The 24,981-nt window shown below is 38.3% G+C and overlaps 2 protein-coding genes across 6 annotated transcripts; both read left to right on the top strand.

Annotated features, from left to right (window-relative positions):
- Window positions 1-6,675: 6,675 nt before the first annotated feature.
- Window positions 6,676-13,851, top strand: LOC121943212 (arfaptin-2-like). 5 transcript variants are annotated; one of them, XM_042486682.2, is made up of 10 exons: window positions 6,676-6,817; window positions 7,123-7,231; window positions 8,339-8,447; window positions 8,753-8,815; window positions 9,347-9,433; window positions 9,576-9,679; window positions 10,185-10,406; window positions 10,494-10,651; window positions 10,770-10,944; window positions 12,431-13,851. In XM_042486682.2, the coding sequence occupies exons 2-10, from the start codon at window positions 7,133-7,135 to the stop codon at window positions 12,584-12,586; spliced, it is 1,173 nt and encodes a 390-aa protein (XP_042342616.1). In that variant the 5' UTR covers window positions 6,676-6,817; window positions 7,123-7,132; the 3' UTR covers window positions 12,587-13,851. The 5 variants fall into 5 exon arrangements, with proteins under 5 accessions (XP_042342616.1, XP_087935281.1, XP_042342615.1 ...); XM_088079155.1 differs by having other exon boundaries at window positions 6,689-6,928; XM_042486681.2 differs by having other exon boundaries at window positions 6,690-7,007.
- A 3,014-nt stretch (window positions 13,852-16,865) lies between these two features.
- On the top strand, window positions 16,866-24,726 carry fhdc4 (FH2 domain containing 4). Its single transcript, XM_042486191.2, has 12 exons — window positions 16,866-17,038; window positions 17,500-18,023; window positions 19,321-19,382; window positions 20,106-20,208; window positions 20,321-20,406; window positions 20,494-20,594; window positions 20,704-20,774; window positions 20,865-20,972; window positions 21,083-21,153; window positions 21,245-21,362; window positions 21,457-21,621; window positions 21,703-24,726. Exons 2-12 carry the CDS (start codon window positions 17,682-17,684, stop codon window positions 22,963-22,965), a joined length of 2,490 nt encoding a protein of 829 aa, XP_042342125.2. The 5' UTR covers window positions 16,866-17,038; window positions 17,500-17,681; the 3' UTR covers window positions 22,966-24,726.
- The last annotated feature ends 255 nt before the right edge of the window (window positions 24,727-24,981 follow it).

The following is a 24,981-nucleotide window of genomic DNA, read 5'->3' as shown; positions in this document are numbered from 1 at the left end:
AAGAAAAGAATAACAGAGGTCAGATAAAATACTGTGCAGCACTATTTCTGCAGCTTGTGTAATAGTTGCTGTAATATTTTTCTGAAAAGATGCAGTCAGACTTTAGTTAATGGCTTTGTTGAAAAAAACATCAGTTTGTATAATGTGAGTATGCCAATCAGTCTATAACCCTTTAAAACAAGAATGACTTGGCCAGCTTCCTCTCACAAAAAGGCAATGTGCACCTTTACAAGATGTTGCTGCAAATTAGCATTTCACTACAAATTCCAAACACAGTGCATGTGGTTCATACATTTCGAATGCTACTGTGATGCCCATATCAAATAAACTAAAGTAATGATCCAAGCAAGAAATTAGTAAAAGTTAGAAAAATAAAAAAACAATTCAAAAACAAACAAGAAGATGACCAAACATAACTTTAAATATATATAATAATAACTGCAAATAAAGTTATCTGGACATTTTTTCTAAGGTTTTTGATAATAATAAATGTTCTCTCTTTTTAATTCCTTTTCAGGTTAGTATTTATGTCACCTTTTACTGTTTCACAAGTTGCTAATTGACTTTTTTTTTCTCCATGTATCGAAATAAATCAACCAATTTACCCAGGTTTCAAAGGTTTAAAGGCCTGCAAAAGGCGTCTAAATGTAGCACAAGATAACTGATGTTTATCCAGGTTTCAAAGAGTTAAAGATACATATAAGCACATTTTACCTTTTAGCCCTTAGTGGTATTAAACATATTCTAAAAATTGAAAACCTTGTATTATTTCTATTTTTTGCACTGCCAATTTGAGCAATAGTCATTAAAAAAAATTAAATCTGCATGACATTTCAGATGATAGACAACAAGCTTTTTCTTATTCTCTGTAGTCACATGCAATATGCATGCTTTCTGCTCAGGAAGCAGAGCAGAAAGATTCAGGGGGGTCTGAACACATATCCTTGGCAGATGTCCCTGATGTAGTTAAAAAGCCCTACATTAGAGGAGAGCTGACCTGAATTGCTAATGCTCTGCATATTGTCGGATGGTGTTAATCTCTCATCAGTGTGACACAGCTTTTGAAAAAAAAAAAGAATTAATGAACAGCAATGGCGGTGCCCATACTTTCAATAAACGCAGATAAGGGATGAAGCTTTTACCAAGAGTCACACCTCCCTTGAAAATCCTCTGCCAAGGTGCTGGAAGTGAGACTTCAGCCAATTGTCAAACCTATTCAGAAGTACAAATTGGATTCCTACTCGGTTGCAGAATGGTGCGCTTTTTATTCTCGCAGCTAGCTGAGGCATCATGAGAGTGCTCGTCCTGTCTACATGTGTTTTGTAAATTTGGAAAAAGCTTGCAACATAGTTCCCCAAAGTATCTTGTGAGAAGAACTGCAAGAGTATGAGCTTTTTGGTTCCTGTACATTTAGAATCAGAGCTGTGATGATTTGTTAAGCTTTCAGAGGGATGTTCTTTGTGCACTCCTTTGCTTGTAATATATTCATGGAGAAGATATCAGCATTTACCTGGAGTCTATAAGGCATCCAAATTGGTGTCACTGGAGTGGTATTTTTGTTTGCAGATGACACATTTCTTTTGACATCACTGCATGTTGTCAAGCTTTATGCGTCTACAAAGTAAATAGAATCTACAGCATATGTAAGCGAGGGATCATAATCATGCCTTGATCGAGAACCCAAAAGCAAGCTGATAAAGATATCCCGTTAATGTGAGGGTTAGGTGCATGCTCTAAGTGGAGGAAGACTGTGTATCAGAAATGTTATCAAGGTAATTAAGATCAAGGTGTTTTCAAGCTACTATGCCTCCACCCCACCAGCATCTCTTTAATTCTCAACTTTTCCCCATCCACCGAAGATTTTTGTGCCAACATGTTCATTGGCTTAAAATAAATAAAAAGTGAGAATGTAAGCTGTCCATATTGGCGTCCATATTATGCACCAGGCCTGGCTGATTTGAAGTGGCACTGCTGCAGATGTTGGAGAGAATACTCTAATCTGGGTATATTCAGCTGCAGAAAAAAACATTGTGGGGAGCTCCACTGGCGCATTGGTCATGTTTAACGGTTTTGCTGATAATTTTCTATCATTTCTGTGCATAACATGTCATCTAGATTTCAGATATTGTAGCATTTTCCAGGAAACACCATATTTAAATTATGGTAATAAAATCTGTCAAAATAACAGTTTTCCTAAAGACCCTTGATTCCACAAAAACATGGTTACATGTCCACAAATCACCCTGTTTAATTCAGATTTCCAACAATTTATTTTTCCTTTTTTGCACAGGAGTTTAATGACTCTGAGGTACCCACACTTTCCTTGTACTGCCATAGAGTTTTTTTTCCACATTTGGAGAAGCTGCATTGTTACTTAGTGAATGGCAGCACAATGTATGCAGAAACCTGAACAAATGCAAACATGGGAGGAAGCATCTGGTAAACTAGAAATCTTCTGTCTCATCAGCTGTTATGTTGCAATAAGTTTAAAATGATTGGCATTTCTCAGGAAATTAACACAGACAGTTATTTTAATTGACAGGGCAGGACAGGAATTGACAGGAATCTTTGATTACTGCTACCTTTCTGCAGCAGGTAGCAGTAATCATGGACATTTTGCAAAGTTGAGGGCCATTTGCAGTTTAAGTGAAGCCAAAATTGACAGTATCTGCAGTGTCTTATGGCTAAAATTTTGTTTCAAGAAATACTTGTATAGTCTTTGTAACTTGTCATCATTTCAACAACTTTTTAAAAAAGGTTTTATGAGCAAGTTTTATTTATAACTAGTATGTGGTGTTATATTTAACACAGAGTTCAAAATTCTTCATATAGCAGTCTTAATTCATGGTTTTAGAAAATGTCTGAAACTTAAATAAATAAGATTTCAAAATTGGAGACCTGCAAAACAAAAGATTGCATGACAAAGTCAGTAAACAGTATAAAGTTAACAACTGCCCTTTCGTGCATATTCTGACCACAGTCTCTGCGTGCCAACCAAAGGTAGCATTCACGAAAACAAAATTAACAACTGCTTTAACACTTCAGTGAAAATGCCAACAAGCCCTTGTGGGATTTACGATTCTTAAATTGCCCCTCAGTTTATTTGCGGCCTCTGACTGGTTGTCCCTCTGATTACGCAGGTGACTTTAAGTGGAAACATCAGAAAAGTAAAGCCTGTATTTTCTGGGGGTCATTGCTCTCACACCACATACCCATGGTCGTTGTGCTCACTACCTCAGAAGTGGTTCCTATAGAAGAGAAAATATACATTGAAAATAAAACTGACCTTTCCTTTAACACTTACAAAATACCCTATAGTTTGTTTTTGTTTTTCCTTTCATGTGTTAAGATATTGCTTTCCTCAGTTGTTAAGGAATTCATTTAAATAATAGAAATCCTCTTGACAGCTCTTTGTTTACTTCTAAATGAAAGCCCTCAAAATGGATAGCTGAAAAATATGGAACAAAGAGTCTTCATGTCAGCAGGGATTTATTTGAAAACACATATGTCAATCAAAATAATGTTTCTTGTCATTAGAAATGTAATTTACCCTTCTCAACCATGCATTATTACACACAGACCCATATGTATACCATTCAAACTTTTGTTCAGTGAAGGGAAAGCACATAGATATGTATTGTTCTTTTGTTGTTTTTGAAGTCATACTACGATTGCCATTCAAAGCATCCAGGGATCCGTTATGTTGATGTATTGTTGTTTTGACTGAGACAGCATCGATTGAACCACCAATTGGGAAGAAGGTTGACAGACTGTTTGAAATAGAACATTAAAGACACTATAAAAAAATTACTTCCATATGCTCTATAATGTAAAAATTAAGCTCTGTTTGTAATTCCCATGGAGTAAGGATGCAGGCAGCACTGCTTTGCCATGTTTTTCTGGAAACCTTCGTCTCAGTCCAGCACTGCTTTGCCATGTTTTTCTGGATTCCTCTGTCCCAGTCCAGCACTTTTGTTTGCTGCTGCAGAGCACAGGAGACTGTGTGAGGATGAATTTACCTCCCAACATCTGGAAGCGTGCTTAATGATCATTGAAAACAAGATGAACTATTCTCTTAAACTACAGAGGGAGGGGTACACTGTGGTTTGGGTCTCACGCTCCCCTCATGCATACGCTGACTTTGTGACATGCAGTGCAGTCTCAAAGGAGACCCCGTCTGAGACCTTTAAATTTTAATTTGGTCTTGTTGTAAATTTATAGGCGACACTGAATTTACATCCTCCAGTGTGAGAATTCAGTGTCTTAAAATTTCTATCCAAGGGTGAGAGTGGAGAGCGTGGCAGCTGTTATAAACTCCCCATCACTGCTCTTGTTAAAACTGTTGACTGTCATGAAGCTAAGTTAATGTGATGTTTATCACATTAACATGCTGAAATAAGAGAATTTGTGATTTAAGTCTGTTTCAACAAGCTTTTGGTACCTAATTGGAGCATATGCACTCTTGTACAATGCTGGTAACTAACTGCTGCATTATAATATTCTTTACCTCCACTCCAAAAAACAAAATAACTGGTTTCAAAATTCAAGTCTGAGCAGCAGCTCAGTCTTTGTTGCCCATGAATAATGCGGAGGTCAAAGGTACTGGAGCTAAAGGATGTTGAGTCAGTCGCTCTCTTCAAATGGTAAGTCAAAACATACCCAAGCAATTATTCAGTCACCAGACAGGAACTAAAGTACTGAAGATGGTCAACCACTGAAATATTTAGCTTTGAGATGATGGTAACAGCAACACCCTCATTACCTTCACATTCCTGTGACCTCATGTTGCTGCCCTCGGTAAAAAAATGTCAGTAGGCTAAAGGCTATATATCGATTGACAAGACTCGTATATGTAATATGTCTGTTGATACTATCAAATGTGGCCATGTTTATTTCTCGTACCAGGCGCATTTAAATTTAGGCCAGTTTGGATTTATCAGTGTGGTTTGACTGGTGTTTTCCAGTGGGTTGATTTAGGTCCATCTATTAGCAGAAATGGTATATGATTTCTAATAATGTTTTCATTTGTTTTTTGTTTTTTTTTATCACCAGAGAATGTGAATCATTGTGTTTTCGTTACCATAGCATAAGCTGGTCATATCTAGAGAGTCTATATGTTATTCTACACACTCTTGAATAAAAGGTTCTATGAGGAACCAAAAGGGGTTCTCTTATGGGAACAAGCCAAAGAACCCTATATGGTACTAGTTAGCACATTTATTTCTAAGAATGCAGTACCCCTAAATCCCACTAAATCCTACAGTGGACCTTTAAAACACATGAGAATGTGGAGATAATAGGCGTTTTTCATATACTCTATTCATAGAACAGCTCACAGTAATAGGCTTATTATATGACACACACAAATGACAGAGAAATGAATATTAAAAACAGGTGAGGGATGTAAATTTTGGCCTCAACAACTTACATGTGACACCAACATACAAACAACCAATATGGTTAAAGTTCAGTTCACTACTGTCGTACGAACATTTGTTCAATCTCCAGAAGCAAAGCTTAAGAGAGAAGCTGAAATCTTGGCCATTTGCAGTGTCAAGTGTGCATGTTTGTTGGAGTGTCAGTATTGGAAAGAGGCAAAAATGTTGACACTGCTTATCAGTCAGAATGGAATTTTTCTTCACGTAACTTCTAGATTTGACTTTAGTGCTTCTACATATTAGATGACTGATATGTTTGTATATGTTGCAGCAAATACCTTGTCCAACATAAAACTCTGAATTTTGACAGGAGGATCAAAAGCCGAAGACATATCATGTCAGTCAAATAACCTGTGATGTGTTGATTTGTTGATTAAGGGGAAAACATGACTAAACCAACTTCATGTCTTTGATCTTGGGGATGCAGTAGTCAAAGTTAGTCATATGCAGAAGCCTGAAGCAGCAAGATGTAGGAAAATAGTTATCTCAACATGAGATTTTAGATGTTTGTAAAATATGTCAATTGCAGGAAATCAGTACATCAAGGAAAGTTGGCTGTTTTATTGTCATAATATATTATGGGTGGGTGTGAGGAGTTCTGTTCAGACATGGAGTAATTACAGAAAAAACATCTACATTTGGAGACCATGTGCACTCCGCTCACATCCCTGATTGAAACAAATGAGGCAAATAATTGGAAGTGTGGTCAGTTTACCAGGGTGAGGTCTATCTTCAGGCCTTTCACATCTCAAAACAAACGACTGTATTTATACAGTTTGATTTCAAGAGATATTGCAATCAATGTAGCAGGCAGGCCGCAACAACCTTCATTCTAATGATTAATACTCACAACATCCGAGACAGTCACAACAAGAGCCAGCGCCTAAATGAACTTACTGATGTGGAGTTTCTGCATGTGTGACATGCCTCTCTTTTCAGTAGTCAGTGAGATGTTAGTGACATCCTCAGGAGGAGGACAGCATTGCAGTTTAGGAATAAAGCTACGTCGACACTGCACGACGTGGAAGATGGAGCGGGGGAGGAGGCTTGACGATGATGCTACGTTAAAGGTATTATCCTTCAAAATAAGAACATACAATCCCAGTGCGCGCCCCCAGTCTGTTGTTTGTGAAATAAAATACACCAAACAGAAAAGAGTTTACCTTTTACCCAAAGTGATTTGCTTTTAAAGCTCAACCACGTGACATTAAATAGAATAAAAATCACACAAACTTTTATTTCGAAGTGATACCACTAAAGCTGTTAGCTGGCTGGATGCAGGGATTTTCTGTCTGAATTACATGGAAGCAGGCAGAAAACGTGAACGTTGCAGGGAAAATAATCATGGATTTAGCATTTAATGATAACTGAAGACAACGGTGATTACCCGTTAAAATTATTTTGCATTTCAAGTGTGCTTTCTGTGCAAACAACGGCTTGTTTTCTCCCTCGGGCGACTGGACGTGGCCCCAAATATCAGTGCTACAGTGGTGAGGAAGCTAGCTGTCAAGTTGTAGCCAACTAGCCACATCAGCACCGCTGAGATTAGCCAGCCACGTTAGCAACAATGTAAGCAAGCTGTTATTTTGTGTCGATGTGGACTTGAATGCTGTGTTATTATCATGTGGTCAAATTTCAATCATGAAACCATCTTTACGTGTCCGTGTTTGGTGCTGTCTTGCAGAGATTTGATTATGGCAGACAGTATCATGAGCAAGGCTGCTACCATGGAGATCCCCATTAACAGCAATGGAGACACAGGGACTTTGCCAGAGGATGACAGCCTGGAGCAGGTCAGTTGGTCACATTTTCTCTCACACACAATGTCCTTTTATGAAATCTGTTTTGGAATGTTGTGCTTACTCTATGCCTCTCTGTCATTTTCACATTATAGCTCAGTCTAAGGTTGGTTAGGCCAGTTGTTACCTAACCATGCACAGGCCTGCAGCTATGTACAGTAGCTATACACCACTATCACCATCAATAACTGCAAGTGGGAATGATGTGTTGAGTGCATGGAGAGGGATCAGTCTGACATTAATTGGGATAGGATTCTTGAGTATGAGCCTTTGCATGATAACCAGTCAATAAGATTCATGGCGCATCATTTTATGTCTCATTCTATAGATCAGTAGTCCAATATGTATAATATGTCTCTGTGAGGAAAGTAATGCTGAGGGCATCATATTGAATAGTGAAACAGCACAGAAGCAAATTCTTGGTGTTGTCTCTGTATGACTTGGATAGCTCAGTTTTTGTCAACAAAATATGACAAAAAAAACAACTTTTTCTTTACATTTTAACTAGGTCAATGCACTTTTTGATCTTTGGATTTTCTTTCCAGAAACAGAAATAAACAAGCAAATAGTTATTAGATTTTTATTTCAAAATCCAAAAATGAAAAACACGGCACTTAGTTTTTGGGATTAGAAATGGAATATACCACACAGAATAGATTTGCCACTTAACTTTCTTTTTTTTTTTCTTCTAAAAAAAAAATGAAATACCAAGAAAATAGAGATGAAATACTACTCTACTTACTGAAACTGTAAGTTGTCTTAGGTAAAAAGAAAAATAAATAAGAAATAGATAAATAAATAAATACTACTTCCTGACATGCAACATGCAACTTCCTGCTGGTATTTTGAAATGATAGTCTAAGAAGTATTTATTTATTGTTTGAATGTTTTTTGTTTCGTTTTGCTTTGCTTTTTTATTTCTGTTTCTGAAGACCAAAAATTACACTGACCTTTGCAATATTTATTTTGAATATAACAAACTGGGCACCCCCATTTATCATAATAATACTGGTTTCGGCCCCTTCTGGACACTCAAATGTAATAACACCCTTAGCCATCTTAAGAATATTTATTACCAGTATTTTGTTGTAAATCCTATAGGATTTGCAGCAGGTGATGGTATCTGGACCCAACCTAAATGAAACCAGCATTGTCTCAGGAGGTTATGGAGGACCTGCAGGGGGCATCATTCCTACCAGCTCCATCAAAGGTACTGCCAGACAACCTGACTGTCATCTTTCACAGGTTTTACTTTGTTGTTAAATCTTGTTTTTTTTTGTGCTGCGAAGATATCATTCATTTACACCCCCCCCAAAAGTCTCTGCAGGCTGTCATGTGCTGTGCCAGAGATCTGTCAATGTTGTTGCAATCTCTAAGTCACTGAAAGAGGTCGATACTTAATGCCCCTTTAAGAAACCATACTGAGAGCTTTTCCTGCTTGTAATTTGATGTGTCACTAGAGAGCTGCTGACCTCTAGGTTCCTGGTTCACGTTGCAAACATCCGTATCCCATAGGGCCTGCAGTTCGTTTCAACCCTGAGTATCTGGACAGAAGACGAACCCCTGCAGCAGGACCAGGTGGCTGTGTATTCTGACGGTCCTTTTTTGTTTTTTAAGTTAACCTGTGGGTTTGTTCGGCCCTGTATAAGAGGTTTTGATATTGCTTGACCAAGGGAGATGTATGCAACCTTGCTTGAACCTCTTCAACTCACAGCTTCAGCAACAAGAAATGTTTTGGCAGCTTTCAGAATTAGGGGTGCACTAACCTGATATTACAAGGCTGTCACTCTAAAATGTTGTATTGCTGTCTAATAAGAATGTCCTCTTTTGTATTGTAAAATGCACTTTGGATGATGTTTTGTCATTGCTTGGTAGTTACCTCTCATCCCATGAAGTCCATTTTCATCTTTTTATAAAACCCTTTTCTTCTGCATGAGAGACCTGCATGGTAGATTATTTTGGAACACTTTTAACTTTTAACTCATTTTTATTTCAGTCTACATATTCTGCTGTTGGGCTGCATATCTCATAGACAAACATTTATGACCAATATTTCACTCCATGTCTTTTTCTCATCCTCATGCTTTATCATCACCATGCTCATTTCAGACATTCGTATGAAATCCAGGGGTGTTGGCTTGCCAAAAAGTCAATCTGCATCCAGTCGACTTGCTCAACACACAGACCAGCATCCAGGTATCATCAAGCTCATTGCCATGTCCACACTGTCCTCTCTCATTGTCATCTCCGATGGATTCTCTGCAAACCTCTGCTTTGCAAACTTTGATGGGATAACATGCATTAGAGTGTACATTGTGCTTTTTGTTTTCTCTGTTAGGGTCGTCGAACAATAATGCTGGCAATTCAACTGAAGAAGTTTCTCGTGGTGTGGCAGTGGAGAAATTGGACAGCGTAAAGAAATGGGGCATTAACACATACAAGGTATTATGCACTGTGTGAAGATAATGTGTTTTTAAGTGTCTCCATCTTTTTGAGCTACCTTAACGTCATCAGATTTTTCTTCTGCTGGGTTTAACCCTTTGAGTAAATCAGTTTGGTTTCTTTCAAAAGACAATTACCTGAAATTTAGAATTAAAAAAATGAACAGAAAAAAGGGTAAACAAACAAAACAAAAAAATAAATATATTAAACAGATAAAAATAATTCATTATAATTATATTAATAATTATTATAATTGTAAATGTAGTTCTTTTTCATTGTCTTGACATTTTACCCTGTTTCTTTATTATTAACTTCCAGTAATTGCTTTCTCGTTTTCTCTCTATAAAAACTAATTTTCTGGTCATTTTCTTGTCACCCTTTTCTCATTTCTTGCAATTTACTGGGCATCGCAGCAAGTTGCTCATTGTCTTTTTAGCCATATTTTTTCAAAGGCAGTTTTATAGAAGTTTTAAAGGTTTAATCTCTGTCCTTATCCACTCTGCAGTGTACAAAGCAGATGTTCTCAGAGAGGTTTGGCCGAGGTTCGAGAACAGTAGACCTGGAACTAGAAGCTCAGATTGACGTGTTGAGGGAGACCAAGAACAAGTACGAAAACATCCTAAGACTGGCCACTGCACTCACCACTCATTTTCAAAACATGGTGCAGACACAACAGGCTCTAGGAGATACCTTCACTGACCTCAGCCAGAAGTCCCCGGAGTTGCAGGTAGTGTTCAGAATTGCAAAAGCTCCCCATGTGATTTTTATGTGGAACTGAAGTTAGCAGGTAAAAAACGTGTGTGTTTCTCTTCAGGACGAGTTTGGGTATAATGCAGAAACACAAAAGCTGTTGTGTAGGAATGGCGAGGCTCTGCTTGGTGCCATCAACTTCTTTGTGTCCAGTGTCAACACTTTGGTCAATAAAACGATGGAGGATACTCTGATGACCATTAAGCAGTATGAAAATGCAAGGTAACAAACCCCGACATCATATATAAGGGTAGAAAAATATTATATGCATTTTTATATGATAAACGCCTAGAAAATGAAAGTCTATGACTGCCCAAACTTTTTTTTTTCGTGCGTGCAGACTCGAGTTTGATGCTTATCGTTCTGATCTGGAGGAGCTGAGTTTGGGCCCTAGGGATGCAGCTGCCATGGTCCGCATTGAGATGGCTCAGCATGACTACCAGGTTCACAGAGACAAATATGAAAGGCTGCGTAGTGATGTCACCATCAAGCTTAAATTCCTGGAAGAAAATAAGGTTTGTGGTTTACTTTGTTTTTGTGTTGTTTTTTTTTCTTCAAATGTCCACATATGTAACTTAAGAGTAACTTAATACCTCCTGGAATTGTGTTTTTGCTGACCTCCAATGGTATTGCTGCAGTGATGTATAGGTGTACTTTTGCACCTTGAAACATCAGTTTTGGGAGTGGTTACAGGTGCAACAGTGCACAGCTCCGACACCGCAGGCATCAGAGCTGGGTGTGGTTAGAAATGAAACAGGCTTGAAACTGTCAACCAGTGAGAACCAGTAAAACACTGCTCTTCAGTCAAGTTACTCTTTAAAAAACACCAACTCAAAATAGCTTCTGGAAACATCTCTGAATGTGAAAAAAATCAGCAAGTTGGTAAATATTTGTCTATAGAATCGATGGAGTGTGCTGTGATGCATCCCAATCAATGAATGTATTTAAAAACAGACAATGGGTCTCTACTTCCTCCCAATATACAAAAATGAAGCCAAAATATCCTGTATACAGCCTCTGCCATCTGCCACCTGGTGACATCATTTGGAGCTAGAGTCTGTGCCGTAGCAATCTCCATGGTATCAAGATCCCACCATAGACCTATTAAATCAATTGTGAGCAGCACCATTGATTGGGAGTACAGTGACTGGCACACACCGTTGTCAATCATGATGTCAAAGCCCCTTTTTATAGCATTAAAAAAACAAATTATAACAAAACCTATGAGAAAATGAACACTGAAACATTTATAAATTTTATAAAGACTACCTAAAATGACAGAAACCATGTACTTTGCATTTAAAGTTTGGTCCATGTCCCATCTGAGGGGCTGGGGTTTTTGACGTATACAGCAGCCAGCCACCAGGGGGCAATGGAGATGGGGGTTTTTCTTCACTCATGGTCATTAGATCATTAGATTGTGACATCATATTGATTTCTTAAATGTGTATTTTCCAATGTCAAGCAAGCACAGTATTACATGTTACTTTAAACTGTTATGTTCTGCAGCAGTAGTTTAGGGCTGACTTTCTGCATTAAGACAGAAAATAAACCTTCTCCTTTGCTGCTCTGCATCTATTTAGCCAGACCAGGTCAAACTTAAGGTAGCATGCAGACTTCTTTGTGCACAGACACAAGCATGTTCATTCTATTGATAATTGCAGTCACAAGAGAGAATGCCTCAATTCTGTCAAATTACACCTTTAAAAAACCAAACATAATTCTGTTTTATTTTGATAGTTTTTGCCAAATTAATGAAAAATTGGTCACTGTATGGAAGACTTCATGTCTAAAATATCTTTAAAAGCCTGCTTGACACTCAGGAATACATCATAGAGGAACGTAATGTGCAAGCTACATTTTGATGATTCCCCAGATACTAATCTGAGCAGCTCATGCATGTCATCTTAATAGATGTCCATGGGCTGTACATCCTGTAAACACTTGAAACTGTTTTTTTTTAATGGCAGAATTCCCCTCCTCTGTTTTTTTTTCTTCTAGGTGAAGGTTATGCACAAGCAGCTGCTTCTCTTCCATAATGCTATCTCAGCTTACTTTGCTGGCAACCAGGAGCAGTTGGAACAAACTCTAATACAGTTCAATGTTAAGTTAAAGCCTCCAGGATCCGACAAGCCATCCTGGCTGGAGGAGCAGTAAAGAGCGCTCAGGGCTCAGCTGTTTGAAATGTTCTGTGACACACTGGTCAGTGAAGAACATGACATTGTGGTTAGATGGACAAAAATGAAATGCATAAAGGAGTATATTGTAGGACCGACTGTGGCCAGTGATAAAGAAAAACATGAGATATCTCTTTTGTAATGTTTTTCAGTATCACGTGTTATGTAGATGGTACAGCATTTTCAGTTGTAATTAGAATTTTTTGGTTAAGTCACAAAATTACCTTTTGTTACTTTCTTATTCTTTAGGTAGCACAATCATAAACATGAATATCACTTTTTATTTATGTACAGTATAGTCTACTATTGTGGAGATACCCCTTGGCAGTTTTGCACATGCAATATTTTGTTTTTTAATGTGTCTAAAGCGTTATCTTATATTTCAGAGTATATCACATTGGAGGAATTCCACATATCAGATTAGAAAGTTAGCGGGATAATGTAAAAAATGTCTTGAAAATCTCCTCTGAAATTGCACAGGTGTTTGCGTTTCTTGAGTATGCATGACTGAACCATATTCTACAAATTTAGTTTTACAGATTTAAATCAGAGACATCAGGATAAAAAAATCATTTTAAAGTTATCCCACTGTGCTTCTAATACTGCCTTGTGGTATACCTGCCTGAAAGGTCAGTTTACACTTTCCATGCATAGAAGGGAAAATATATATATTGAATATAGTGATTTTCTCTAAACTAATCTACAACTATATCTATAATTAGCTGATCTTCTAAATTTTGGGTACCTTCAGATATTTCCTTATGCAGCACAGTTACAAGTATCTGTCTTGTTTACACCAGAGTTTACAAATGGAAACAAGCCTCAAAAACATATTAAGCTTTCAGCATCAATCACATATTGGATAATTTAATTGATAAATACAAACATCTGAGCTATCATAAAGAAATAAAATGCAACATATAGCTAGTGTTGGATTACTATGTTCTTACAGGAGGTGCGAGTGTGCAGCATTTGAGACTCATTCTTGAAATCTCAAATCCGGACAGTGAATGGAAATACTCGACACATGTGACACCAAATGCACTTTAGGATTTTAAAACAAAACTCAGTTTGTCTTCAATGAGAGAATGTATGAGTACATTTTTCTTATTCTGTGTTATTTATTTACCAATAACTTTGTGACACAACACGGTGTGTTATGTGCATTTCTTTTCAATTCTAGTCAGCTGATTGTCTTGTTCTGCATTTCCAATAAAATCTGCTGGATGTTTTTGTTTCACTTAACTGTGCCATCGACACAGATCTGTCGGTTTTATATCAGAGGCTCTCAGATTATGTACAGAAAACTGACAAAATGTGTTACATGTATAGCACCATTAATTATGTAGATGATAATTCAATATTGCATATCTCTAACATGCTTTACATGACGTATTGTCTTATTTCATAATTATCAAATGATACTTAAGTAATTTGAAGGTGCTGTCATGGTTAGCCTACTATAGTGTGGTACACTGAAGTGCATTGATCACTGAACAGTATTATTTATTTATTTATTTTTGTTATTTTTGCAACAGTGTCTTGTTTCTTGCTACTGTTGGAAACACTATTTTTTTATGCATGAGATTAGCCTCCAAAGTCATCAGTAAACTTAAAACACCACAAATGCTCAATAAAAATAAAATTAGAAATCCAATCTGGAGATAAAACCGTGCAAATTACACCTTTATTCACACTTAATTGACATAACTGTTTCCTTAACTACACCAAAAGGTATGTGAAAACAATAAAAACTTAGTTTTAGCTTTTGCCCATTTGGTTAGACTCAGAAAAAAATACTACTACAGTATATCCACTGCAAACAAGTTTACAACAGTATTAATGTAGTAATTGGCACCTTTAATTATGTACATGACAAGGTACGTGGTAGATTTATTTGTCATTTTTCTTAAAGAAATTAAATTAAAGTTGACCCCAAATCCTGCTACATCTTTTTGGCGTCAAAGGAGGAGTTGAGGAGTCTCACAGCCTGGGGAAAGAAGCTGCTCCATAGTCTGGTGGTTCTGCAGCGGATACTTCTGTATCTTTTTCCAGATGGCAGCAGGGTGAACAGACTGTGGCTGCTGTCTTTCAGTATCCTTTGGGCTCTGTGCAGACACCTCACCTCACCGAGGTCACTGATGCTCTGTAGATGGGAACCAGTGATGTTCTGGGCAGTTTTAATCACCGGCTTTAGAGCCTTCCTGTCCTGGGCCGTGCAAGAACCATGCCAGTTTGTGATGTTTCCAGTCAGTATGCCTTTTTATTGCTCCTCTGTAGAAGTTAACCAGAATCTTGCTCTGGAATTTAGCCTTTCTAAGTTTCCGTAGGAAGTAGAGCCTTTTCTGTGCTTTTTAACCTCGGGGGTAATGTGTGATGACCATGATAGGTTCTCAGTGATGGTAATTTGGTCGGCTAATGATGGTGGTGTCGTCCACATACTTCACAATAGAGTTGTCCTGATGTCTGGGAGTGCAGTCATGGGTGTACAGTATGAACAGGAGGGTTCTGAGCACACAGCCCTGGGGGGCTCCGGTGTTGAGCACTAACGTAGAGGGGGTGTCACTGCCAATTCAAACTCTCTGGGGTCTGCATGTGAGGAAGTCCAGCGTCCAGTTGCAGAGTGTTGTACTGAAGCCCAAAGTGTTAAGTACAGTGAATGGGGATGCTGGATTCATGTGAATCAACATCACTTTAAGGTTACAACACAAGTTTCAGTATCTGTTCCAAGAACTGAATGCTAGAGTTTTGTTTTTTTTTTAATTTGTATTACACTGTAGGTCTATTGATGTAGAGTTGGACTACATGGCCTTGAATGATTTTAAATAAGGCTAGACTAGTTTGGCCTGATGTTCAACAACAGTAGCTCAAACAAGCTGGATGTGTTCTTTGTGTACAGTACAGTAGGTGTGTGCAGCTGCTACAAACCTAATGACAGCAACATTAAAATAACATCGAAAACACAGAACTGGATCCTGTAGACACGCTTTTAATCTCCTCTGGTTGTACTGTACCATAGTGTAAGTCTTTGGGTTGAAAGCTTATCTGAAAATGAAACACAGAGTGGTCACAAGTTTGGTCTGATTATGTCAGTCTTCTGTGGATGACTGTATGCAGCAAAGAATGTTTACACTCCCACAGACTTTTCTGTTAAAATTCACTTTACCTTCAAGACACTTTCTGCAGGGAAAAGGCTAACAGGAAGAGATTACATTCATGGTGAAAAATACAACGCAGTGCCCTTAATTATATAAATATTGTAGTTTTTGTGTTGTATGTTCAAGTCTATAAATTCTGACAATGTTTAGTTTTAAAATGGATGGAAAACAGCTAGTTCTTATATGAAATTCATTATTCTTTAACATAAGTAAAGTTTGAAACTGCCTGCCCTTGCAATATGTGGGTCAAAGCTGATTTTTCCAAATATTTGACTTAAACATTAGGAACGCATTTCTTTCTTTCTTTCTTTCTTTCTTTCTTTCTTTCTTTCTTTCTTTCTTTCTGTCTTTCTTTCTTTCTTTATTTATTTATTTCTTCATCCGCTTTTTTTTTTTTTTTTTTTACAGAAAATATAAATGAAGACAAAATTTAGCAAAAACTTGCAAAAACTAAAACTAAATTAGCTTTTTAGAATTTGAATTACTGGGTAAGAGATTGCCTTTGTGGTGCATTACAGATGAGTTCAAACACTATATTGTGTTTATCTCAGTAGTCATTTGATAGTAGAGATCCAAATGATTTGCATACAAATGCATTTAGGGTATGCCATTTCGCTTATCATTTATAGGGCAGGGTTGAAGTGTTTGCAGCTGCACTGCGAACAGTGAGAGAGCAGTCTGACCACCAGGCCACATTCAAACAAATGACATTGTGTGAGCTGGTAATGGCTTAATGTTTAACCAAAGCCTGTTATTTAACCCTTTACTCATTTATTCACTTGCCAATGTATTTATTAAAAAAAAAAAAAAAAAAAAAAATGAAACTTAAAAACTGATTAATGTTGTATTCTTAACATTTTTTTTTTTAATTTTCTGGTTTACTTCGTGATAACGAGCTGGCCTGCTACAAACATCGTTAAGAAATCCTTCCCTATCACTTTTAACGCTGAGAAAGTCTATAAATCCAGTGGACTAATCACAAGAGTTCATGACAGCTGGCCAGAAAACAGCCTGGCCACAAAGCCTCAGCCAACAAGCCCAAATAACTTCAATAGAAATCCCAGAGTTCCTCCTGCTGGGAAGGCGTGGGCTGACGTGATGAGTGGTCTGGGCGTGTCGTTTGCACGCAGGTAGTTTCAACACTCCTCTCGCGCTACACAGGTTATATCCACTCTCCACCTTTGATGGTAAAGTCTCGGCAAAACAACGGAGGAATACGACAGGAAAAAAAGACACTATAAGTATAACAGAGCGCATCTGAATCTAAATCAAAGGTAAGTTGTCTTTTTGACAGCGTGAAATGTCAGTATATGTCGAAACATTGCAACAAATGAGTGTTTTAATGATTTAGTTGTATAAAGTTAGGTACATGAAGAGCAAAACAATAGGGCAATCAACAAGCTACAATCCAGCTTTTACTATTTAAACTACACTTATATTCAGAGTTTTTTTGTTAAAAAAAGACTAACATGCTCAGTAGCTATTTCGTTAATAACATTCCCCTTTTTTCTTGTAGATCTGGTGTTATTTCTGCGTTATGATTCTGAAGTGTATCATCGATAAATATAATGATTTTCTTTGAGTTTTAGAACCCCTTCAATCACCACACTCATTTATTATAAGTACTATGGAGAAAGTGAAGGTTTTATTCATTGCTAAACACTGTTGCTTACAGTCATAGTGTACATGAGATTTTTTGTTAATCTGTCCCCACCCTGTTCTGTTTTTGTTTCAGTGTGAATGCATCATCCTAACTGACATCATTTTGGTCAAGTCCCTCCACCTCAATAGCTGCAGCACAATCACAAAAGCATTCGGAACAGCTTTTATTTGGTAGCAAATTGTTTATGGACTTTAATCCTGTGTGACTGAGAGCATGACTGCATCCCAAACCTGCTGAAAGCTCCTTGACAAAAGATGCAACCAGGAGGTCCTCCTGCTCCACCGCCTCCACCACCGCCTCCACCTCCACCTCCACCTCCCCCCTCAGCCCCTGGCTTCCCTCATGGCCCGGGCCTCGGTGCCAAGGGAGCGCACCGGCGCTCCAGGATGCGCAATTTCAACTGGGAGACCCTTCCCAAACACACTGTGGAAGGAAAGCACAACATCTGGACGGCTGATAAAACGGATGGGGAATATGAGCTGGACACTGATCGCATGGAGGAGCTGTTCAGCCACAAGCAGGACCAGCAAAAACTCAAGGCCCTGAATCGCCAGAGTCTGAGGGGCCTGCCAACTGCTGCTTCAGGAGGGGTCATGGTGAGTTTTCCAGTCACAGGATAGAGGTGTCAAACTCTGCTGAATAAGGCAACACTTTAACCCCAAGGGTCTGTTGACATTTTTGTCATTTTTGTTATGTAATGCTGAGATATTGAGACAACTTATGAAGACCTGAATTGATTTTTTTAGGCATGTGGTTGAGATGAATAGGAAACAATGTTTTCCTTGACTGAAACCTAAAATCAGTATTGCTGCAAACTGTGTGTAGGATGTGAATATCCTCTGTTAAGCTTATTTCAAATACAGTACGACATAAATCACATTATTTTAGGGAATGGCGCTATAGCAAGGATGCTCAACTTGTTTTGCTTGGGGCCACTTTTGCAAAATGAGAGGGATCAGTTGCAGCAGCCCAATACATGCTTTAAGGATTTTAGGAAATTTCTTTGATTTCAGGACATTTTAAGTTTTAAGAATATATCTAGGATTTTAGGACAATTAACTCAGCTAGGACCTCTGTTGGGGTGCACCTGGGGATCCTCCAGTGGAATTTTTTTTTTACAAACATGCTCTATTTTGATACAGTTGTATGCAGTTTGGCATCTTAAAAGTACAAAAACAATTCCCATAATGAATCACTTTATTTTTATTGTGGATTAGAAAATGGCTTGGGAGCCACCCAGCACCCTATTAGGGGCCAGATTTGGCCTGTGGGCCATAACTTGATTATCACTGGAATATAGTGATATTTTAGAAATGTCACTTTTTAAAAGCTCTAAATAATCTGTTTGTACCGCACATTCCCAGACATAATGTCTGTTCAGGCAACATTGTGTTTTGATTTAGAATCACTCAGTACAAGGGTGGAGTCCCACAATTCTTTATATCTGTTTGCTAAAGGAAGGTAATTGTGTCCTCTCACAGCAGTGCTCTGTGTCGTAGCCTGTTTTTGCTCTCTATTTGTACTACTGATAAACTGCATTCATGGCTATTCATTTGAAGGCAAAACATATCTATTCGTAACCTTCACTGCCATTTTTTTTTCTCGATCAGTTGAGGTCAGTTGTTTAACAATAGTGAGTTAAAATCTGTTACCAAACTTTTACTTTGACCTCTGTCCCATTTTCCAAGAAAATGTTTCATTGATGCACACGGTGTTCTTGCCCTGATTGTGCAATACAATCAACTCAAAGAATCCCTAACCTTTGGAGTCAACTGTCTGTTTGGAAAGCTGAGGTGTCTGTGACACAAAAGACACTGCTCAAGCCAATAGTGAAATTATCTTAGCAACTGACAAGCTGATTATATCCAGGTCTGTATCTGTTTCCATTCCCAGGTTTCCATCCTCAACTCCAAGAGAAGCATGAATGTTGGAATTTTCCTAAAGCAGTTCAAGCGGTGAGTCAGTGCTAGTACTCTTGAGGTGTAATCGATTTTGCACAATGATCTTGTCATATTTCACTGTAAAACAGCTCAGGCTGTGGCAGACAGATTAGTCTGCAGCATGACTACATCATACGCACAAACCTTGGTAAGCCAACATGTCCTGGCAGGTCTGATCTACACTGTTCTACAGCTCCAACTGGTTACCTCTCTGCTAACCCACAGATCAGAGACTGAAGTATTGTAAATGTACTGCCTAAGGTTATTTGGCATATGTAACAGATCCAGCAGGAAAATGAAAAAATACCATACAACTGTTAATGATGCCCTGCAAACTGACAAAAATATCTGCAATAGCAAAACAACATACTGTATGCACTGACATATTTATCTAAATATTCAGTGCTTCTGTCCACTGTATTTTCCTCCAAACATGTTTATATGTTTTTATTCCTCTGTTCCAAATATGTTTCTTGTGAAAGGATACGCCAACATTATAATGTTCTGCTACAGCATGTGTTTTCCTGAGGACTGACATCAGATGTGTTGCTATTTTGCAAAGCTATTTCAGCAGGTAGAGGCTTGTGTGTCAGCAGCCCAAGTCTGCCAAATATGCGAAAGTGTGGTATTAACATAGACACACACTGCTCATGAGAAGTCCCAACCCAAAACATAAACATCAAGGTAATTGGTGACTAAAGATCTGAACTCTGTATGTCTCTCTCCCTCACTCCATAGGCCTGTAAAACACATGATTGAAGAAATTAAATCAGGAAGTAGTCTCTGTTTTGGCTCTGGAAAACTAAGGGAGCTGTGCAAGCTGCTGCCAGATGAAGGGGAGGTACCTGTGACAGCTGCTTATATTTTTTATGTGTCAAATGAGTTCTGTAAATGTTACACCTTGTTACTTGTAATTTTACTTAGCCTTTTTTTGTGGCTTTTAATGATTGCAGCTGAAGCAGCTGGTTGGTTTTAAGGGCGACCAGTCTGCTCTCCCAGAAGCAGATCTGTTTATGCTAATGCTGGTCAAGATTCCCAGGTGAGCTAGCTGACTGTATTATCATGTTTTGCAAGTGTTAAATGTGAGTGGTAGCTTACTAATGATGGAAAACCTTATGTCTGTCAGCTATGAGGAGCGTCTCAGCAGCTTGGTGCTCAAAGAGGAGTTTTTCCCCCTCATGGATGAAATGAAAGAATTTATTGGCACTTTGACAGCAGCTGGCAATGGTATTGTTTGTTTAAATTGATTTTAAATAGATAAGACTTAACATTCAAAGCAAAAATAGAGTTGTTAACTCATTTAGACTCAAATGTCCCCATATGTATCATCTTTCAGAGCTGCTGGAGTCTGATCATTTGCATTCTGTCATTCGCCTGGTACTGAAGACTGGAAACTACATGAATGCTGTGAGTGTATAATATGGGATAGTACAGTTTTGAATTACTTTCCTTTGTGTTTGTGAATCTCTGAGTCTCATTTTACTTATTTGATCACAGGGTGGCTATGCAGGCAGTGCAATTGGATTCCGCATGTCCTCTTTGTTGAAGTTAGCAGACACCAAAGCAAACAAACCCGGAATGAATCTTATGCATTATGTCGTGATGGCAAGTAGCTTTTGGTGCTTTGATCTGATTGCAATTTAGTGCCAGTTGTCGGTACCTTACAGTATGTTTGTGAAATGTGGTTTTCATACAAACTTTCATGTTCACTACAGCAAGCTCAGAGGGCAGATATGGAACTGCTTACATTTACAGACCAGCTCGAACACATTGAAGCTGCAGCAAGGTAAACAATCTTGTTTACATGCGCTGAGCATATTTGAATCCATGTTTATTTGCTGTGCATTCAGAAATAATCTCTTTTTTTAAATTCTCAGAATGAATAAAGGTGAAATTGAAGCAGAGTTTGAAAAACAGGTGAAGAAAGTTCAAGTGGCCAGAGCAGACATTTTGAAACAGGAAGACTTAAAGGCACAGATGGAAGGTTTTCTGCAGGTGAGGAAGCCTGTTTGTGAGGGAATTCAGCCCAGTTCATATGAAATTTAGTGATGATTACATGTTCCAATGTTTTGATTTTGGCTCTATGTAGGAAGCTGACGCCTGCTTGGCAGAAATAGAGACTAATCTTCAGGAACTGCAGTCAGTGAGTGACTCTGTGGCAGAGTACTTTTGTGAAAACCCAGACAAGTTCAAACTGGAGGAGTGTTGCTCCATTTTCCACTCCTTCTGTGAGAAATTTAAGCGGGCCATGCAGGTAAGCCTGTGTATAGTTTTCTTTAGCTTAAGTATATAAAAAAAGTTCTGCTTGATCCATTAACTGTGAGATATTCTGCAGGAAAACAAGGCTCGAGAGGTGGCAGAGGTGCAGCGCAGACACAGAGACAGATTGCAGAATGCTGCCAAGCGCAGATCTACAGCTACCTGCTCCAGCAGAGACAAGGAAATGGATGGAGTTGCATTGCAGTCCATACTACAGAACATCCTCACCAATCGTGTCTCTCGGAGGAGATCCGGAAGGCCCTTGTCCACCCATGGAAGCCCCACAAGTGGCAGCCCCAAAGTTGGGAGCCTGTCAGAAATCACCTCTCAAGCAAACCTCCCTACAGGAAATAAAAAAAGGGGAGGCTCATCTAGAGTGACGGACATGGGTAGAAAAGAGTGGAACTCAGCTTTAGAACTCACTGAGAATTCTTTGCAAGAGAAAGCCCAGTCTAACAGTGAAGACAACAAGGCAAAAGGCAGCAATGCTCATGAAGAAGAGGTGAAAACTTCTAGAAAAGACGACACAGCTAATAGGACCACCAGCATTTCCTCCTCATGCAGATCTTTCTCAACCACCACTGATGAAGATGAGGAAGATCTACAGGATAATAATGAAGAGGAGGCCCAAAAATTACGTGAAGCATCTAAAAAAGTTTTACGCTTTCAAAAAAGCCGTGGCAGTGTCTCATCTGGGGACCATTCTCTGGAAAATCAGAAATCTCCCGCTCCAACTACCAAGTTGCGTCGTCAGTGCACCTTCGATGAGGAGACAGATAGGTATCCTGGAGACCCAACCAATGATGATTTAGTTAGATTTTTGCTCAGCCCTCAGTCCCCCTCAAAACGTAACCTTGCCCGCCGCCATACTCTACCTTCCAAGGTCTCAAAAACTGAGGAGAAGGAAGATAATCTGTTTGCTAAACCTACAGTCAGAACTCCTAATTTTGCAGTAGTAGAAAAAGGGACACTGGCAGCAGAGGGTGCTGGACACAGTTCCACAAAACAAGTGTTTGACTTTCCTGATGTATCTCACAGCTCCCAGAAATCAATTGCACAAGACCAGACTTCTCTGTCAGCAGAAAATAAAAGCAAGTCAAGTGATTCTTTAACCAATGTTCCAGATGGAGGGCTTGGGGAGCAAAATAAAGTGGGCAAATCAGTGGAGCCCACTGGTGACCACTTGCAGGGGAATAGTGAAAATGTTCCCCCCAAAAGTCCATGGATTAAAACTGAAAAACCTGGACTTTTTTTTAGCTTTTTAAAACGCCTTGGAGACATGAGCAAAGTGCAGAACAGCAAAGACACTGTCCATAAGGGCAATGGATCTAGTGTATAGGCACTGAGATATATTGAATTTAATGTCAGAGAAGCACATGCAACTTTAGTATCACTTTTAATAAACTCATCGTGGTGATGATGTAGTGTTATATTTATATTACTTTTGTAAATTGATAAAAAGGGTGTTGAGGGATGAGGAGATGGTTCAAAGAAAGTAGCTGAGGGAGGAATAGTTGAGTAAAAGGCCATTGTGCATGTTGTACCACTAGAGGGCAGCATATAACAGTAAAATGGTGAATTTGCTCAGAAAATAGAGGTGTTGCGTATTTCCAGGCAATCTGTACATTGTCTAGTAAACAAAGGAACTGTGGGCACACACACACACACACACACACACACACACACACACACACACACACACACACACACACACACACACTGTAAAACAACTTTCTCAACTTTAAATCCTTTTTATCCATGGATAATAATGTTCCCTTGGCAGTATGGTATTGTCCTCATCAGTTGGATAAATGGGTTAATACCTACAGTGTGTTGTTGGGATTAAACTGTACAAACTTGTAGAATGTTTTAAGAAAGCAAATGTATGTTTAGTGTAAACACAGAGTGAGCAAAGAGAAGTCAGATTGTATGTAAAAACTTGGTTATACTGTTATTTTTGATACTTCGATAAATGACTACATCTGCTGCATGCTTGAATTCAGTACTGTTATTTTGTAGTTTTACAGTGATTAATATCTTTGTCTTTTGCCTCTTTGTTTGCCTCCTCTGTCGTTGTCAAGAATGCTGAAGGTTGAGAATGCTTTCAGGGTCTTACTCAATTCAGCCATTGTTTTGTATAAAATGGGTCAGTGTTACAAAGGCAGGCTGTATCTGTGCAGAGCTGAATCATGGACTGTCAGTGGCAATGCAAACAGTGCTGATCTCAAATTGACTTGGGAAGAGATTACTGCAGTTGAAAGGCTAACACCTGGTTGAAGGGAAGGAAACCAGCCTCCCTGTGTATACCAGGCTTGTGGCACAAGCTTGGAGCAGATGCTAAAGGTCAGTGAGGCCATAGCGTGTGCCAGCAGATCTAGGATTTCAAAATGTAAGTGTGACTACTGGCATCTATTAGCAGTTGATACCAGGGTTACAGTAATTATCTTTTTAGGATTATGTCCAGCCGTCTGACTGAAGTGTAACAACGTGAAAATGAAATTGACCTTTCATTTAATTTGTTGATATTTGGTGGTATTTCTTTGCAATGAAATATGTATGAGACTGAGATGGATGGCCATCAAAATTACAGAGAAACAAAAATTGTTGTCACTAAATAATGACTTGTCAATTTGCTCTTTGTAATTGTATCTCTAATCAGCGAGAGTGAAATAAATATGCATGAATACCTATTTTTGTATAAGAAAGCCACTTAACGTAAAAGGTCAAGACACATGATCACCTTTGACTTATAAGGTTCTATTTGACATTTTTGTCAAAATTGAGTTACTCATATATTCTTATTCTGTGACAGCATAAGAATGTGAGTTTTTTTTTTTAAGTTATGTGTGTTTTTGGACTTTATTTTTATATTTATTCATTTTTGCTATTTGGAATGGAAATACTATGAAGCACAATATCTAAAAACTGCTCAGAATGCAGTCAGAGCCTCATTATTCTAAAGCGGCAACGTCTATGTTGTTGCATATTATTACTTACAAATAGAAAATTTGTCATATAGTTAAACTGCTCTACAATTGTCTTTAGTGAATGCTAACACAGCATACTGAAAATTAAAAAGGTCACAGGCCATACTGTTGGATTATTTGTATTGTTTCATCATTTGTTGGAAACGTGATACACCTGCTGTAACACACATTGTCTAGGCTATTATTGTCTTATATTGTCTATGTATCTATTCAAAGGTAAATTGCAGGACTTGATATCAATCGCTCATCAATTGATGAAGATTTACTTTGAATAAGGGATAGCCTAATTAACAAAAGAGTAGCCTTAGCAAACATAGAATAGTGATTTGTTATAATGTACAAATGTGTGATGAAATAGTTGAGAGTTT

Source organism: Plectropomus leopardus, chromosome 6, assembly GCF_026936395.1.
Source record: "Plectropomus leopardus strain MGB_pleo_1.0 chromosome 6, ASM2693639v1, whole genome shotgun sequence".
Lineage (NCBI taxonomy): Eukaryota > Metazoa > Chordata > Actinopteri > Perciformes > Serranidae > Plectropomus > Plectropomus leopardus.
The sequence above is the reverse complement of the archived record's forward strand: the minus strand, read 5'-3'. Positions and strand labels throughout refer to the sequence as shown.

What these genes read in the sequence shown, in the direction of transcription:
- LOC121943212 (XM_042486682.2), top strand. Translation starts at nt 7,133, where the DNA reads ATGGCAGACAGTATCATGAGCAAGGCTGCTACCATGGAGATCCCCATT. An exon ending in GGGGCATTAACACATACAAG is followed by an intron (nt 9,680 to 10,184) that starts GTATTATGCACT and finishes TCCACTCTGCAG; the next exon opens with TGTACAAAGCAGATGTTCTC. An exon ending in AATTCCTGGAAGAAAATAAG is followed by an intron (nt 10,945 to 12,430) that starts GTTTGTGGTTTA and finishes TTTTTCTTCTAG; the next exon opens with GTGAAGGTTATGCACAAGCA.
- fhdc4 (XM_042486191.2), top strand. Translation starts at nt 17,682, where the DNA reads ATGCAACCAGGAGGTCCTCCTGCTCCACCGCCTCCACCACCGCCTCCA. An exon ending in TGCTGCCAGATGAAGGGGAG is followed by an intron (nt 20,209 to 20,320) that starts GTACCTGTGACA and finishes TAATGATTGCAG; the next exon opens with CTGAAGCAGCTGGTTGGTTT. An exon ending in TTTGACAGCAGCTGGCAATG is followed by an intron (nt 20,595 to 20,703) that starts GTATTGTTTGTT and finishes ATCATCTTTCAG; the next exon opens with AGCTGCTGGAGTCTGATCAT.